This window comes from Echiichthys vipera (genome assembly GCF_963691815.1).
Source record: "Echiichthys vipera genome assembly, chromosome: 22".
NCBI lineage: Eukaryota > Metazoa > Chordata > Actinopteri > Perciformes > Trachinidae > Echiichthys > Echiichthys vipera.
The window spans coordinates 12,347,497-12,362,155 of record NC_139847.1 but is presented as its reverse complement, the minus strand read 5'-3'; the positions used below and the strand labels follow the sequence as shown (position 1 = coordinate 12,362,155).

General features: G+C 40.1%; 1 protein-coding gene across 1 annotated transcript in view; it reads left to right on the top strand.

The window, feature by feature from the left end:
- Positions 1–14,659, top strand: part of usp53a (ubiquitin specific peptidase 53a) — a 33,113-nt gene that overhangs the window by 11,550 nt on the left and 6,904 nt on the right. The window contains exons 5-14 of the mRNA XM_083936669.1: positions 753–863; positions 2,500–2,582; positions 2,814–2,898; positions 3,102–3,248; positions 4,583–4,732; positions 6,984–7,152; positions 8,264–8,404; positions 9,686–9,832; positions 11,975–12,752; positions 13,536–13,603. Of these exons, the coding sequence (XP_083792795.1) occupies positions 753–863; positions 2,500–2,582; positions 2,814–2,898; positions 3,102–3,248; positions 4,583–4,732; positions 6,984–7,152; positions 8,264–8,404; positions 9,686–9,832; positions 11,975–12,752; positions 13,536–13,603 (1,879 nt within the window). The remainder of the gene's footprint in view (positions 1–752; positions 864–2,499; positions 2,583–2,813; positions 2,899–3,101; positions 3,249–4,582; positions 4,733–6,983; positions 7,153–8,263; positions 8,405–9,685; positions 9,833–11,974; positions 12,753–13,535; positions 13,604–14,659) is intronic.

Here is a 14,659-nt window from a genome sequence, read left to right as displayed (position 1 = left end):
CAACTTAGGAAGTCCAATGACACAGCAATGATGAGAGAGAATCTAATATCTCTGGAACACACAAGTGGAAATGACTGTAATATAAGTGTCCACTGGGTTGTAATAGTGTTAATGTTAAGAGTCTTTGCTGATGACAAATTACTCACAAATGTACTATATAATGAAGTTAGATGAAGAGAACGCAACTTTGGTGTTTGTTTTCTTTCTTTATCAACCAAGTCTCCTCATACAAAAACTCAATGGTAACTTTTTACATTTAGGACTCAAGCTTATATGCCAAAGTTTCTATCTTTTATAGACTATCTTAATTCTTAATCCCACACAATTATTTGCCCTTGAGCATTCACTATGTGTAATGCATTGGCAGCAGCCAGTGCAGAATTTATGTGGGGAGTTAGCCCAGTGTCAGATTAACAGGCTGTGAAGTTGTGCCTGTAACCTTTGCAGACCTACCTTGAAGCCTAAATATTTTATAAACTCACAGGGACTACATAGAAACAGGTAAGAGCTAAAGTTGAGTATAGCTTGCTCTTTAAATTCGTACCTTCTGCTGTCAGGTTTACAACATGACTGCTAAAACTCTTGAACTCTTGACATGCAACGATGTGTCCCTTCGTGCACTGCAGATTTTGCTCTTGTAAATACCTGTATTGTAAAAAAAAAAAAAAAGCCTCAGGTTTAGGCGACTTCATAAAAACTATATATATGAAAAATTTGATCCCATACCTGATAGATGTCCTACTGTCTCACAGGAGAACATACTGGAGAGGATCCACCTGCACATTGTGCCTGAGGAGACAGATGCCTGCACTTCAAAGTCTTGCATCACGCATCAGAAGTTTGCTATGTCACTTTATGAGCAGGTATGTGGAAGGTTATAAAGCATAAGAAATATTATGGTTCTTTTTCTTTTTTCAACAATATGTTGAATGAGTTTTCAATATTTTACACAATATGCATACCCATGTATACATGATTATAAATAATTTAAATCTACCATTACATAAATGAAGAAATAATGAAAATATCAATAACAACAACCATTTAATAAAAACAACATTAAAACACCATTGCCATAGACACACCCACAATACCCAAATATTTAACACCAGTACCGCCCTACATTCATCAATCATCTTTCCCCAGACTCGTCCGACAAATGAGACAAATCATCGACTCTAATATCATTTATACCCCGCCCCCCCACCACCACCACCAAATTGCGCCCCTGGCCTGATTTGGTTAAGCAGCTGTTGTGATCACATTGCAAGATGGTCTCTAGTTTAGCTTGTAAAAGGCGCTTAATAAAGAACTGTTCTGTTTTTTATATTATGTCCCTCTGGGTTCTAAAAGACGTCTTTAGTTCTACAGCTAATTGAAGTGATAAAATCTCCAGATTTCCCAAGAAAACACTAATTTTTGTACATTTCCATTGACTGAAGAGAGTTCCTTTGTCCTTTCTAAAGCTGTTACACAGCTCTGGAATGTTCAGATTAAATTTGTTGGGTTTACCTGGTGTACAGTATATACTCCCATTAACTGTGAGCTTTATTAAATGCCTTATTCCATTTTTAAATTGGTAATTTCCTCTTGTAGATCAGCCTTTAATGCTTTCACTTTCACTTCTGAGGATTCTAGTGATCAACCATCAACACGTTATTCAATTCCGATATAACTCGTTTTCCTAAAGGATTTTTACTTTAATGTCATCAATGAGGAATTGTATGTTATTTTACTTGGAAATATCAAGTTGTTGTTAAAAATGTTCTGTCTGAGAAGGTGTTGATAATGATTTTCCCTCTTTTTGCTGTTTAAGTTTTAGTTCATATAGCATTTACAGTAATGTGTGGACAATCTAAACGTATTTGCCAATGTTAGGATAAAGCTGCACACACACACACGCGCGCGCACACACGCACACACACAGACAGGTACATGAATCACTGTCTGAGACAGTAGAAATCCAATCCGTCATATTTTGATACTGGGTCGCCCCAGTGGAATAAGGAGGGTGTTTCTGGTCAGATTCCACAGTGCAGCAGCACCAGATAAATCACAGATTGTGTACACATAAATTCCAGCACAACACACAGCACCACCCTTCCCTGTGGCTGTGATGACCATCACTGATTCCGTCCCAGTCTCAAACCAGTTCTATCTCAGAATCAAACAGATAATACCCCCCTGAGGGACACAGTCCATGGATTTCGTTCCAACTCGACTTCAGGGCACCCAATCCTGCAAATATTATTAGTTTATTACTGATCACGAGGAAAGCAGCAAGACAAGTCATAATCTTTTGTTTATACAAGTAAGCAGTTTGTTGTTTTTATTTTTTTTCTTACTGCGACTATTTCTGATTTCACTCTTTTGTAAAATGACATGCTGACTTTAAAATTACTTCTGGACAGCAGAAATCTGTGCTGAAATCACACCTGTGTATGTTTTGTTTGTTTGTATTCATCAACCTCTGGGTCTCTTACTCTCTCCCCTCTGCAGTCTGTTTGCCGTAGCTGTGGAGCATCCTCTGACCCACTGCCGTTTACAGAGCTGGTGCATTATGTCTCCACCACTGCACTCTGGTAAGGCACAAGCAGCATGAAACTTTCTTTGCTTCCACATTTCATCTGTCCCGCTCCACTCTGTTTATGCTTTTCATGTCTTCCTTTGTCACAATGCAATAACTTAACTTTAAAGCTGACATTTCACGTGCAATAGTTTTTGTCTCTCCAGATAGCTTTATCTTCATGTTTGTCTCCCTTCCTCTTGTTCTTTTCCATGCTTCTGCTGACAACACCTCCCATCTTTCTCAGTCAACAGATGCTTCAGCGTAAAGACGAGTCATTTGGGGATTTGTTACAAGCAGCAAGTACGATAGGGGACCTTCGGAACTGTCCAGTAAGTGACCTATGCAAAGTGTTTTAATATGCGCATTGTTCATGTGCCTTGAAGGAGCAATGTGTAACAAATGCATCTGTGTCTAGTAGCAGCAAAATAGCTGTTTCCTCCATTATTTGTTCAATGAAGTATCTTTAGAAGATGTGCAGTGATTAGAAATTGGGTGAAGTTTCTTTTGGGTTAAAAGCCTTTCTCTTCTTCAGAGTAACTGTGGCCAGAGGATTAGGATCAGACGGGTCCTCATGAACTCCCCAGAGATAGTTACCATAGGCTTCGTCTGGGACTCTGACCAGTCAGACCTCACAGAAGACGTTATCCGCTCACTGGGCCCTCATCTCAGTCTTTCTGCGGTGAGTCTACTTTAACCAACATTTATGTACAATTATAGTTTGTAGTTTTTTTTTCAAGTGTTTTTTAAATGTTTTCTCTATGATATTTTGCGACCAGTAGTCTTTGTAATTCCAGCATGAAAATTGACAATGAGCTGGAACATTTTATTGACTTCTATCCAGCAGGATAAAATGAGTCTCTCCAGACATGGTTGAGTTTTTCAGTGGCTTTTTGGAGTGTGTTCATTCACACAGTGGCAGTTTTTGTTTTTGTGCTTTTTTAGGGTCAGTTTATTTTGGTGCAATAGAACATATGTGGGAAATAAAGTGGGGATTTATTTCTCTGTAAGTCGGGGCCATTGCGTAAGCAGTCAATGCCCAATGCCCAGTTGGCTAGCGCGACTGATCAAAAAGCCCCTGCTGGCCTTGGTCAGCTTGTGAGAAAGCCCCTCCCCTCATTTCTGTGTTTTCCTGAGCATGTGTGTACATGCTGGTCGGCGGGAACATGTGGGCTGAATAGACGTCACTGAAATGTGTGTGGGGGGGTTCTTTTGTAGTTCAGCTGTACAATGTGTAGACGCTCCACATGTTACATAACTTTTTAATTGAAGTATTCAAACCATTTATTTGACAGCTCCCTCTTGCCTGTTTTTGAAGCATACCAACAGAATAACTTGTCAGAACCCTCTCTATTTTTTGAGCAAGGGACACAGAGAACTGGCTGCAGGAAACATGGGTGGGAGTCAAAGGACAACACGTTACTGTTGCACCAACACTTTCTCCAGATGCCTGCTGAATGCTGTACCCATTTTTATGACTCAATTAATGTACTTTATTAGAGCTTGTTCAAATATTTGACTGACAAAAAGTTATGATGAAGTGATGACATTTTATATCCAAAAGGTCAAAATTCAACTGGCAACTGGCCATGATTCAGCAGCATAACTCAGAAACAGAAGGGGACATTTGGTCAGATACTGAATTAGTGACACTAATCTTGTATAAATCTGTAAAACTATTTTTACATTCTTTATGAAAGAAATACAATTAGAGAATACCACTGTATATTAGTATAATATTTAATATAGGCCATCAATAAAAATACTGTGGACAACTGTAGAACTAGTCAAGTTATCAAGAGCTATGAAGGCGCGGATTTAAACCAGCCCTTATTCGTACTGATTGTCAAATCAATGCCGGTTCATTCCCTCAGACCTTAATCTATAAACAGATGGCGTAACTGATTCCTATAGCTATCAACATCACTCACTGCCTGACCACTTACTGTAGTGTTGATGTGTGCGTGCGCGTGTGTGTGTGTGTGTGTGTGTGTGTGTGCGTGTGCGTGTGCGCAGCTCTTCTACAGGGTGACAGATGAGCATGCCAAAAAGGGAGAGCTGCTGCTTGTGGGGATGATCTGCTACTCCAGCCGCCACTACTGTGCCTTTGCTTTCCACACCAAGTCTTCCAAATGGGTCTTCTTTGACGATGCCACTGTAAAAGAGGTGAGACAGTATGCCCTAAATTAATCATCGACTACTGCGGTGATCAATGACATATGTAAGCCATGCCAAAACATTCACTGCTTCCAGCTTCTTTAAATCTGGGGATTTGCTGCTGTCTTTTATTAAATGTAAATTGAATATGTTTTAGATTTTGGAGTGTGGGTCAGCGTCAAGCTAAATATAGTAGACAGTTTCAAGGTTTATAGTTTCTGTCCCTCAAGTCAGTTGTTTAGCCTTCTGTCCCCCTAGCTAGTCGTGACTCATGATAGCACAGCATCCCATTTAATATTGGTAAAGGAGAGCTGTGAGAATCTTACAGCAGTGAGCTTCACACCATCACGGGTTATATTTAGCTAAACACTGTATTCCATTTGATACCTTCAGGTCAAGATGCAGAGGAATTAAAAAAAACAAAACATGCCAGCCCTGTTCTCAGTCAGCGGATTGAGAGATCCGTTGATTCAGATTATATAAAACATGGTCTTTTTTCAGAGCAGACGCAAAGACTAGCAATGTTCGGTCTCTTATCTCCATCACCGAGTCTTTTTATCATCCAATAAGGACCACATCGATTGCCCTACATGAGCCTCTGGGTTGATGAGCATTTATGGCACTGTAGAAGAGTCAGCTAACCCCCCAAACCCCACCTCACTCCAATTTCTACTGCAGTTCCCCAACTCTGTCATCACAAAATACTGCAGTAGTGAAGTGAAGCTTAACCAGTAAAGATTATTTTACAGAATCCTTCACTGATTGAAGTTGCGGGATCACTGAGAATGCTGAGTTGCATGGTTGTGTGTGTGTGTGTGTGTATGCTGTTTGTGTGTGAGAAAGCGGTTTTAGTTGTATGTCTGTTTTACGTTGCTACTGGTTGTGTGTGTATTCAGTATATCGACTGTGAATCCATTCGTCTATTATTTCCTCTTTTATTACATATTGGCTTTATTTTCATGATGTGCACATGTGATCATGCCTTTTGTTTCACATCCTCACAATTTTCTCTGGGACTGTGGTGCAGCGACTGGCTGGCTCTGTGTCAATCCATCAGCAGCTTGTGCTGTGTGTGCAGCCCCCACCACCCACCCCCCGACTGAGATGGAGCGCTCAGCACTTGCCAAGTCCATACCTAGGTCGAGACTTGCCAGCATTTCTGTGATTCCCAGATTCCCTGAAGTCCCAGTTGCTAAATGACTACTGTAACGTGGCCTGAGCGCTGCATTTTTCTAGTGCTTAAAACATTCTTTGTTTAACGAGGATTATAAAATACATATGAAAGACTGTAACCTGAATATAGCTAAATTATGAGTTACAGTACTCGTGCCTATCTTGTAACTGATAGAATAACTGAACCCCTGACACAGATATCACAGATATTTGTATAACATTCAGACAAGGTGAAACAACCCTTAGCATGGTTGTTGATTTTTAGTCTTACGTTTACACAGTACAGTACATTGCAGACTGCTTAGCATCACATCCAGTATTTTTTTTTTAACGTTATGTCTATCTCTGTAACTTTCCTTTGTGTTTCCTTTGTTTAGGTTTGCATAGTTAGTTTACCTCATCACTCCACCACCGCCCACCCCCACCTCCCCTTCCACCATCATTTGCTTAATTAAGGCGCACACAAGCATCTGTTAGCCTGCAGCCTGCCTTTGTGGCGAGACACGCACCTTACACAGCTTAGCTAAAGGGATTGTGCAATTTGGCCTTAGTGCGATATATTTATTCACAAATAAGACCATGCACAATAAAGGTGAGGTTTTGTTTCAAAGTTTGCCGGTGAATTTTATCAAAGCTGTCACGTAATTTTCTGTTAGGTTAAGATTGACTTGAGTTGCGGTATTCTGGTGATGAACTGTGAACTTCAGTGTGTAATAAGTTAAAATGACAGATCAGTTACACAACAAAGCTTTTTTGATACCCTTTCGGAAAATGAAAACAGATGGGGACAGGAAAGTAAATGATCCTGTTATATGTACAATCTGTTTGTGTACAGTCTGCTTTTCTAAATTGAATCTGACCATGGCAGCTTTATTTCCCATTAGAAAAATTCAACATTTTAAACCCTGATTTATATATTCAGATTGATTGATTGATCCCCAAGAAAGCATGCGGATGACGAATTATTTTCTAGCTAGTCTTTTAAAATGTATTTTACTGTGTATTATACATCATAACTGTGCAGAATTACTGTTTCCAGTTCACATACAGGTGCATAACCCACCTTCATTTTTGTCTTTTGCTGTAGATTGGCTCCAGGTGGAAAGATGTGGTAAGCAAATGTATCAAAGGTCACTTCCAGCCTCTCCTCCTGTTTTACTCCAACCCTGACGGGAGTGCTATCACCGCAGATGATGCCTCAAGACAAAACAGCAGCCAGTCTCACTACAAGACCACCATCAATGGTGAAGTGCAAGGTATGGCCTGCCCAATTGAGTTGTTCACATTAACTATTTTGACTGTGCCAATCTCTACTGAAATAAGGACCCTAATAAAGAATATGACTGAGGCCATTGAAAACCTTTTCACTGTAGAGGTTCTGTTGGCAACATAGTTATATTATCAGGTAAGATGAGGTGTTGCTTCCGTGCCCTTTTATGGAAATGATAACATCAAATTCATTTGAGATGCTGCGATCTTTGTCATTCACGCGATTGGGTGTGTTTTTTCTTTCCTATCCCAAGTGACCTATTAGATTATAGTACCATACTGTAAAACACCCATTAAGACAAAACTGAGCCATCAAGTTTCCCCTTTTTTTGTATTAATAGTGCAACATGTGGAGGGAATAAAGTAAAAACCTGTTTGTCTGTGTACACCCAGCTGGGAAATATCTGACTAAGAACAAATGTGATCTTATGGTAATGTGGAAAATTTAAAAAGACATGATGTTTTACATCGTCAAATTCTTGCAAGGCTTGTGGTTTATTAAAGTAATGCTTTTACTCCAACAACACACAATTAATCCATAAATCAAAATGGACTTCCTTTACAAATAACTTAAAAAAAAAAAACAAGAACAAAAATCTAGAAAAGAAGAAACATCAGCGAACAAAAATAACTCTTTATAGGATGTGTTAAAGCCCAGATCATATTAGTTGCTGTTGCAGGCAGTAATGGAAATTTGTTGATGACAACAGCTGAACATCTCTGCAGTTTGGATTATATATCCCAGGATTTGTTTGGTTGGGGAGGTTTTTATCCACTTTAAAGATCCTCCTCCAACTCTCCATGCTGGCCGCTCCCCAGGTCCTAGCTGTGGTAGCCGCTCACTGGCAATCAGAGCTGTGAGGGCGCGAGACCAAACTGGATGATCCTGCAAAAACCAAGGAGAACATTGTGTTGATTTTGTTATTTAAATTCAATTTCTTACTGTCAGGTGTAACCTGTGTTTTTGTTAATCAAAGTTATGTTTTATCATAAAACTTATGTAACAAAGCTTGTTGTGTTTTTGTTTGACAAAGATGATGATGCATTTTTTTGGCCCTGCCTTGAAGTTTTAAAATGTTTCTTTTTCCTGCCCTGCAGGTTTTGAGTCTCCAGTTTTAGCCCCCAAGAAGCTGGACCTCACCAGAGAGAATCTGAACGCTCTGTTGGGCCAAGGCTCTTTCAAGCAGAAGTCTCCTTCCACCTTCAGCAGGGGCAGCACTCCGACCAGTGGAAGACCAGGTAAGAGACAAAATATTGAAAGGCTGAATATGTTGAGAATGCAAAGAGAGACAGATTCATATTTAAAGATGTTTCCATTTTAACAAGTCATTTTTTTTAGAATATTGGGCCTCATGGAATACATTTTTTTCTAGTCCTATCCTAACTTTATTTTCCATTTTTCCCCCATCTTTTACAGTTGGTTCATTGGCCACATCAATATAATTGATAGCCAATTTTAAAATAGTTAAATCGTTATTGTTATCATATCATTCAAATTGCAGAGTCAAACAGGATAATGTCAATGTCATTTTGAATTGTAATTAATATAGGATTTTCAAACTCAAAATAGCTTTAGTAGTAAAATATAAAATCCTTTATCTGTTCATAACTGTTACGACAGGTCATATCTGTATAGGAAATATAAAATGGCTGTAAAACTAAATCTGGTCATGTTAGAAATACAGGAAGATTAGGGACCTTCATTGAGGAGAGAGGTCACAAAGAGCTGCCAATTCTACACACACTTACATGCAAGCAGGGAGAAGAGTGCAAATTGGAGGAGATTTGTTAAGATATGTAAATAGCCTTACTTAGAAAAAAAGTGAAAGAAAGGGTTGTTGAAGCGGAACAAACTGGTGAAATTGCATCTCCTCTGATATTAATAGAGGATCCACTGTTTTTATGTTGCGGTGTAAAATTGCCAACAACAAAACTCTTTAATAAAGACAGGAAAAGATCAAAATGAAATAAAAGAGCTTGTTAAGATCTGTATCACAGCTTCCCCTCACTTGTTGCTTAAGATTTGGTGTTGCCGTCAGGTCAATATAATGCCAGTAGCACCACAGTCTAATCTGAAGTCAATTGATGAAGCTCTGATTCATCATCATGTGAATTTTTTATTTGAACATCATGTTCTCTTCACAGATATTCCTGTTGAATTCTCAGACAGCTAACAGAACCATGGTATGGTCATATTTTCCAGTGCCATGGCCCATGATTATTATTACATTTCAAAGAGAAAATCTGTCAGACAGAGTATGGAATCCTGTGCATGGACGTGTATCAACCCTGCTGCCTTTCCCCTCATGGAGCAGAGAATGTACCATATACATCGGCCCAAAGATGTGCTGTAAAGTTGCCTCCATGTACACACTCAATAAGAGAGGGACTAAGGGCTGAAAAACCATGAGGAGGATGTTGTGGCAATATATATCCATTTGTAGACTGAGACACTGGTTCAACTGAGATTGAGAAAAACAAAACAAAACAGCAAATATTCATCTCTTTTTTTTTGGGTAGTGAAAATTGGCACCAGCGATCCCAAGAGTCGCCTCAGGGACATTTCTCGAGAAGTTGCCCAGAGAGCAGGAGAGGTGCGTGGGATGCATCCATCCAGAAGAGAGCCTGATAGGAGCGGTCAACGGAGGCCAGAGTCACGCTACAGAGGTTGGTCGCAGATAGATAATGTGTGTGGATGTATAGATGTCGACTGCACATGCAATACAACACATTACACATACACTCAAGGCATTCGGATACAAAAGACTGGCCTTCCACTTCCCCTGTCCTTATGTAACTGTTGGTTCGGGAGCAATGTGTCAGAAAGGGGATTAAGTGCTGACGTCTGTTTGAGCCTGCCTTCATCCCTCTCTCATATTCAGAGCCATTGGTTCACCTCTCTGTGGTCTACATGGATATTTACAAACAAAAGTGTGTGTGTGTGTGTGTGTGTGTGTGTGTGTGTGTGTGTGTGTGTGTGTGTGTGTGTGTGTGTGTGTGTGTGTGTGTGTGTGTGTGTGTGTGTGTGTGTGTGTGTGTGTGTGTGTGTGTGTGTGTGTGTGTGTGTGTGTGTGTGTGTGTGTGTGTGTGTGTGTGTGTGTGTGTGTGTGTGTGTGTGTGTGTGTGTGTGTGTGTGTGTGTGTGTGTGTGTGTGTGTTCTCTCTTAATACTGTTTTAGTACATCACTGTTTTCAATTAAGTATCAGTGAAGGGATTATGGAGCACAATTGTAACACACACCCAAATCCACCATGTCAACAGCAATAGCCTGTGTTAGTCATGAGCTCACATCCCATAATGATTGAATGCAGTCGGCTAAAGGAGGCTAGTGTCGTTGCCATGATGAATGGCGGGGCTGGAGGTGGCACTACAGTTAATGTAAGTAGTGTAAATTTACAGCAGCGGGGTCCATGCCCAGGCTAGCACTTTGCTGAAAAGTATTTTCCTGAAATGGAAAACACTCAAGAAAAGCTTATATTTGATTATGGGATCACCCCAGGATAGTTTATAAATGACTTTCTGGTTATATTGATATAGACATGTTGCCATTCTTCCAAAATGATCCACAGCCTTGTGTGCTGTTGACAACACGGCAGAAACTCTTTAAAACACACTGGAATCGTATATATGAGAGAAGAAATGTTGAGAGCTATGTGTGAAGTGATTTAACACTAGCACACAGTCAGCAAAATCTGAAGCAATAGGGACTTAATCTCTCGCAGACAGTTATATGTAGTATTAAAGTCACTTTCTGTACAGTCAAACATGACCGCAGGTCAGATTCACCAGGTCATTTAGATGACTCCAATACACAGCCTCAGTCAGCTTGAAGTTCTGAAAATGCATGGGATAGATGAACCTTCTTATTTAAATGAGCACAGTACAGTATAACACTGCATTCCCGGTGCATAATGAAATGGAATTCGGTTTTTGGATTTTATTTAGAAGATTAAAACAAAACATATACAATTAAGTGCTGTTTGGAAATGTCACTGCTGTGTAAAGAAATAAGGGTGTGTGGGTTCTTGTATAGCTTGACACTAATGAAGTAGTTTCCAGGAAGGATGTCTGGTCATACATTTTGAAAGTGGCTATTATGGCTGGAAGTGTCCTTGGAATAACAGACACCCATTGGTAACATACTACCATGTGCAGACATGTCATTTGCGCATTTGGAAAACACCTACATGTATGTATATAGACCAAAGTCCTACCTCTTCCATCTATCAGGTATTATTATTATTATTTAGATCATGAATTTCTGTATGTGAGCCGGCTACCCTCCGTGTACACACCAGAGAAAATCGACTCCTGTCAGCTGTAATTTACACCTTCTTGTCATCTGCACACATAAAAGTCAGTAACCCTGTTGTAGTCATACCATTCCCTCGCTTTCTGTCCAACCTGCACTCTGCTTTAGCTCAGTGTTGAGGTGTCAGTGAAAGTACATTTTTGTTGTTGTGGTTAAATTTATTGATAACCCTGTCTTTTGACATCAGATACAGCAGGAAATGTATGATAATCAGATAAAATGATTTCCCCATGTTATACATAACTTTTTACACAAAGGGTATGATGCCACATTTGTTGCATTCATTTTTGCATTCATTATGGATAGGACTTTTAGTGGTTTAAAGGTGAGAAAAGTTTAAGTAGGTATCATTTTTTCTGTCTCAACTGATTTGTAGGTTAACAGATTAACTACAAGTGTTTTATTCTAGAATCATTGAGAAACCATCTATTTGTTTTTATGTGTTTTTCTTTTCTTATAGTTCAAGCTCTCATGAAACTTATTTTGTTTAAAACCAGATCCAGGTCAGGACAGGACCTACTCCCGCTCTGTCTCCCCTCCAGAGAATGGCTTCAAACAGCACCTGGAAACCCGTCTGTACAGCAGCCAAGGAAAAGGTCCCACACGGACTGAGCGGACACCCCACCTCGGTGGAAGGTCCTCACATGAGCCCGCTCGCTCTCACTCGAAGGTCCAAGTTTTGCCCGGTGTGCCCAATATCAGTAGTGGTCATCACAGCCGGAGATTAGACCAAGTATCCAACGGATATGATACAGACAGCAGCCAAGACTCCAGAGAGCGCCCGGGAAGCCGCAGCAGGTCCAGCCGCCCCTGGAAGCCCATGCGCGAGGCGCTAAATGTGGACAGTGTTATAAGTGGTGGTACTGGTGGTAATTTGGTAAGCCAAGAGCGTAGGCAGCACAGCCCCCGGAGAAGACCCAGCAGTCAGTCGCCCTCTCGTGACCAAGAGCGAGACAGAGATTTCACGTGGGGAGGCCGAGAAGAACGCAAACCCAAGAGCCTAATGACCATCTATGAGGATGAGCAGAGGCATGAAACAGGTGGCAGCCGAAGCTCATTGGACTCAGATGGCCGGGGAGGCTACAGTGACAAGGACAGGTCAAAGGGCTCAGCAACTCTAAAAGTGCGGAATGACAACTGGAAGATCCAGCGGACTGAATCTGGATATGAAAGTAGTGACAGACTAAGCAATGGCTCAGCAAATCTTGACTCACCTGTGGTAGAGAACCTTTCCTCCAAGGACCTGCGGCCCATACCTGAGCTGCATCTGACAAGGTAAAATAGACTGAGATCTAAGTTTTTATCAGACAGGTATACACAGTATGGGTCAGAAATTGCTGTTACACAATTTTCACTGTGGCACCAGCATCATAATGCTGCTTTGTCATCCCATGCCCTGCTCATTAAGGATTTGAGTCTCAACAGGCCTGTCATCTTTAAATGATTAAACATTACAAACAAACTGTTCTAAGAATAGCACGACCCATTTAACATAAATGCACACAAGGCACATGTGTCAGCCTTCTTATGCTGGGCTGTCATTTGTTGGCTTTGTAGTACAGGTCTTGTTTGGAGATAATGATCACATCCAGCTGACAACTCTTGTACTCAGAAGGGAGAGCCAGCAGATAGCTGACTTCCTCAGCTGCTAGTGAATTATTCAAGCCTGTGTCTTGACAGTAGGATGTTCTGGGACTGGGTTAAGGCCTCAAGTTACTGAAAATTTAAACAATTTTTAATTTTTTTTTTTTTTTTATATAATACCAAAATTAAAATTATTTTAATATGGCATGAGTATTGTATTTTTTTTGTCACCAGTTTTCATTATGTTTACTGTTACAGTAAACATATGTTGCAAAAAAGAAATAAACATTTAAAAAAATCTTGAGATTTTTGACAGTGAGGTATTTGTACAGGTGCGGATTACACCACTGTAAATCAGGCATGATAGAAACATACATTTAGGCTGAAGTCATGAAGGTTTATTTCCTTTTTTTGCGGATCCATGGTTGTATATTTTGGCAATGCATAAAACATTTGATTTATTTTGTGTTTTAGGGATCACTTCCCTCGGAGAAGAAGTGATGATTTGAATGATGACATATTATACTCTACATTTTCCACTGGTAAGTAACTGTCACACATGCATCAGTTTCATATTTCTGAAATACACATATAAATCCAGAAGAAGAATAAGGCAATAAGCCAAAAATTACAGTATAAGTCTTTAACAAAGACTTGGCTCTGACATCAAAGACATTTCCTCTGCCCCTGTAGACTTCAGTGTGTTGTTAGGATCTGAAACATTAAGATGGTACGAGACAATTTCCTTGATTTATTGTTCCATCAGTACTGTAAGGTCACAGCCTGATTGAAGGGCTACTGTATGGAAATAAGTGTGCTCTGGTTTCTCACTGACGGGCCTTGACCTTTTTTCCCCTGAGTAAAGTTTGTTATGCAGCACACAGAGAAATGTACATAGGAAGGAAACAAATGGGAAACTGGTTTAGAACCCTTTCTACAGTAACGTCAGAAATGAAAATCCTGGTTTGGATCAGGTCTTCTGTCTTTCCTCACAAACTATATAAAAGATAAAATATGAAAGGGTGAAAAAAGAACCTCGAGGACTTTATCTGTTAACTGCAGTGAATTATGTCTTCCTGCATCAGGAAGTACAACATCTTTTAGATCCATGGGGATACATAGTCTAGGGTTGGGGATCAGTTTGGACACAACTACCGTTAAAGAAAAAAGCCTGTAAAAAGAAAATATGAGGAGCCCCAAATACGAGTCATGTTGCACCGTTGCAATAATGGGTATTTTTATCTTCCAGACAGGTTGGAGGGAGATTAGATGACATGAATAGCACTAGGAGGTTTGTCGCCTGAACACCCTTCACATTCTTTATCTAAGACATGCTTGCTCGTGATGCACAGTGTCAGCATAGAGAAAAAGAAGGAACATATATTTCTGAAATGAACAAATATCTTGAAAAATGTCTCACAAATTCCCTCAGCACAGTAACTATATTACTCTGAGCTAATCCTGAATAAAGGAGGGGTGGGCCTTGAGGGGCCACACAGCCGTGCCCAGTCGAGCAGAAAATGCCATGGCTGGGCCTGTCAGAAGGTGGTTTTCAAACACTAGGCAATGCAAATGCCATTGAGTAGCACTGAAGTTAT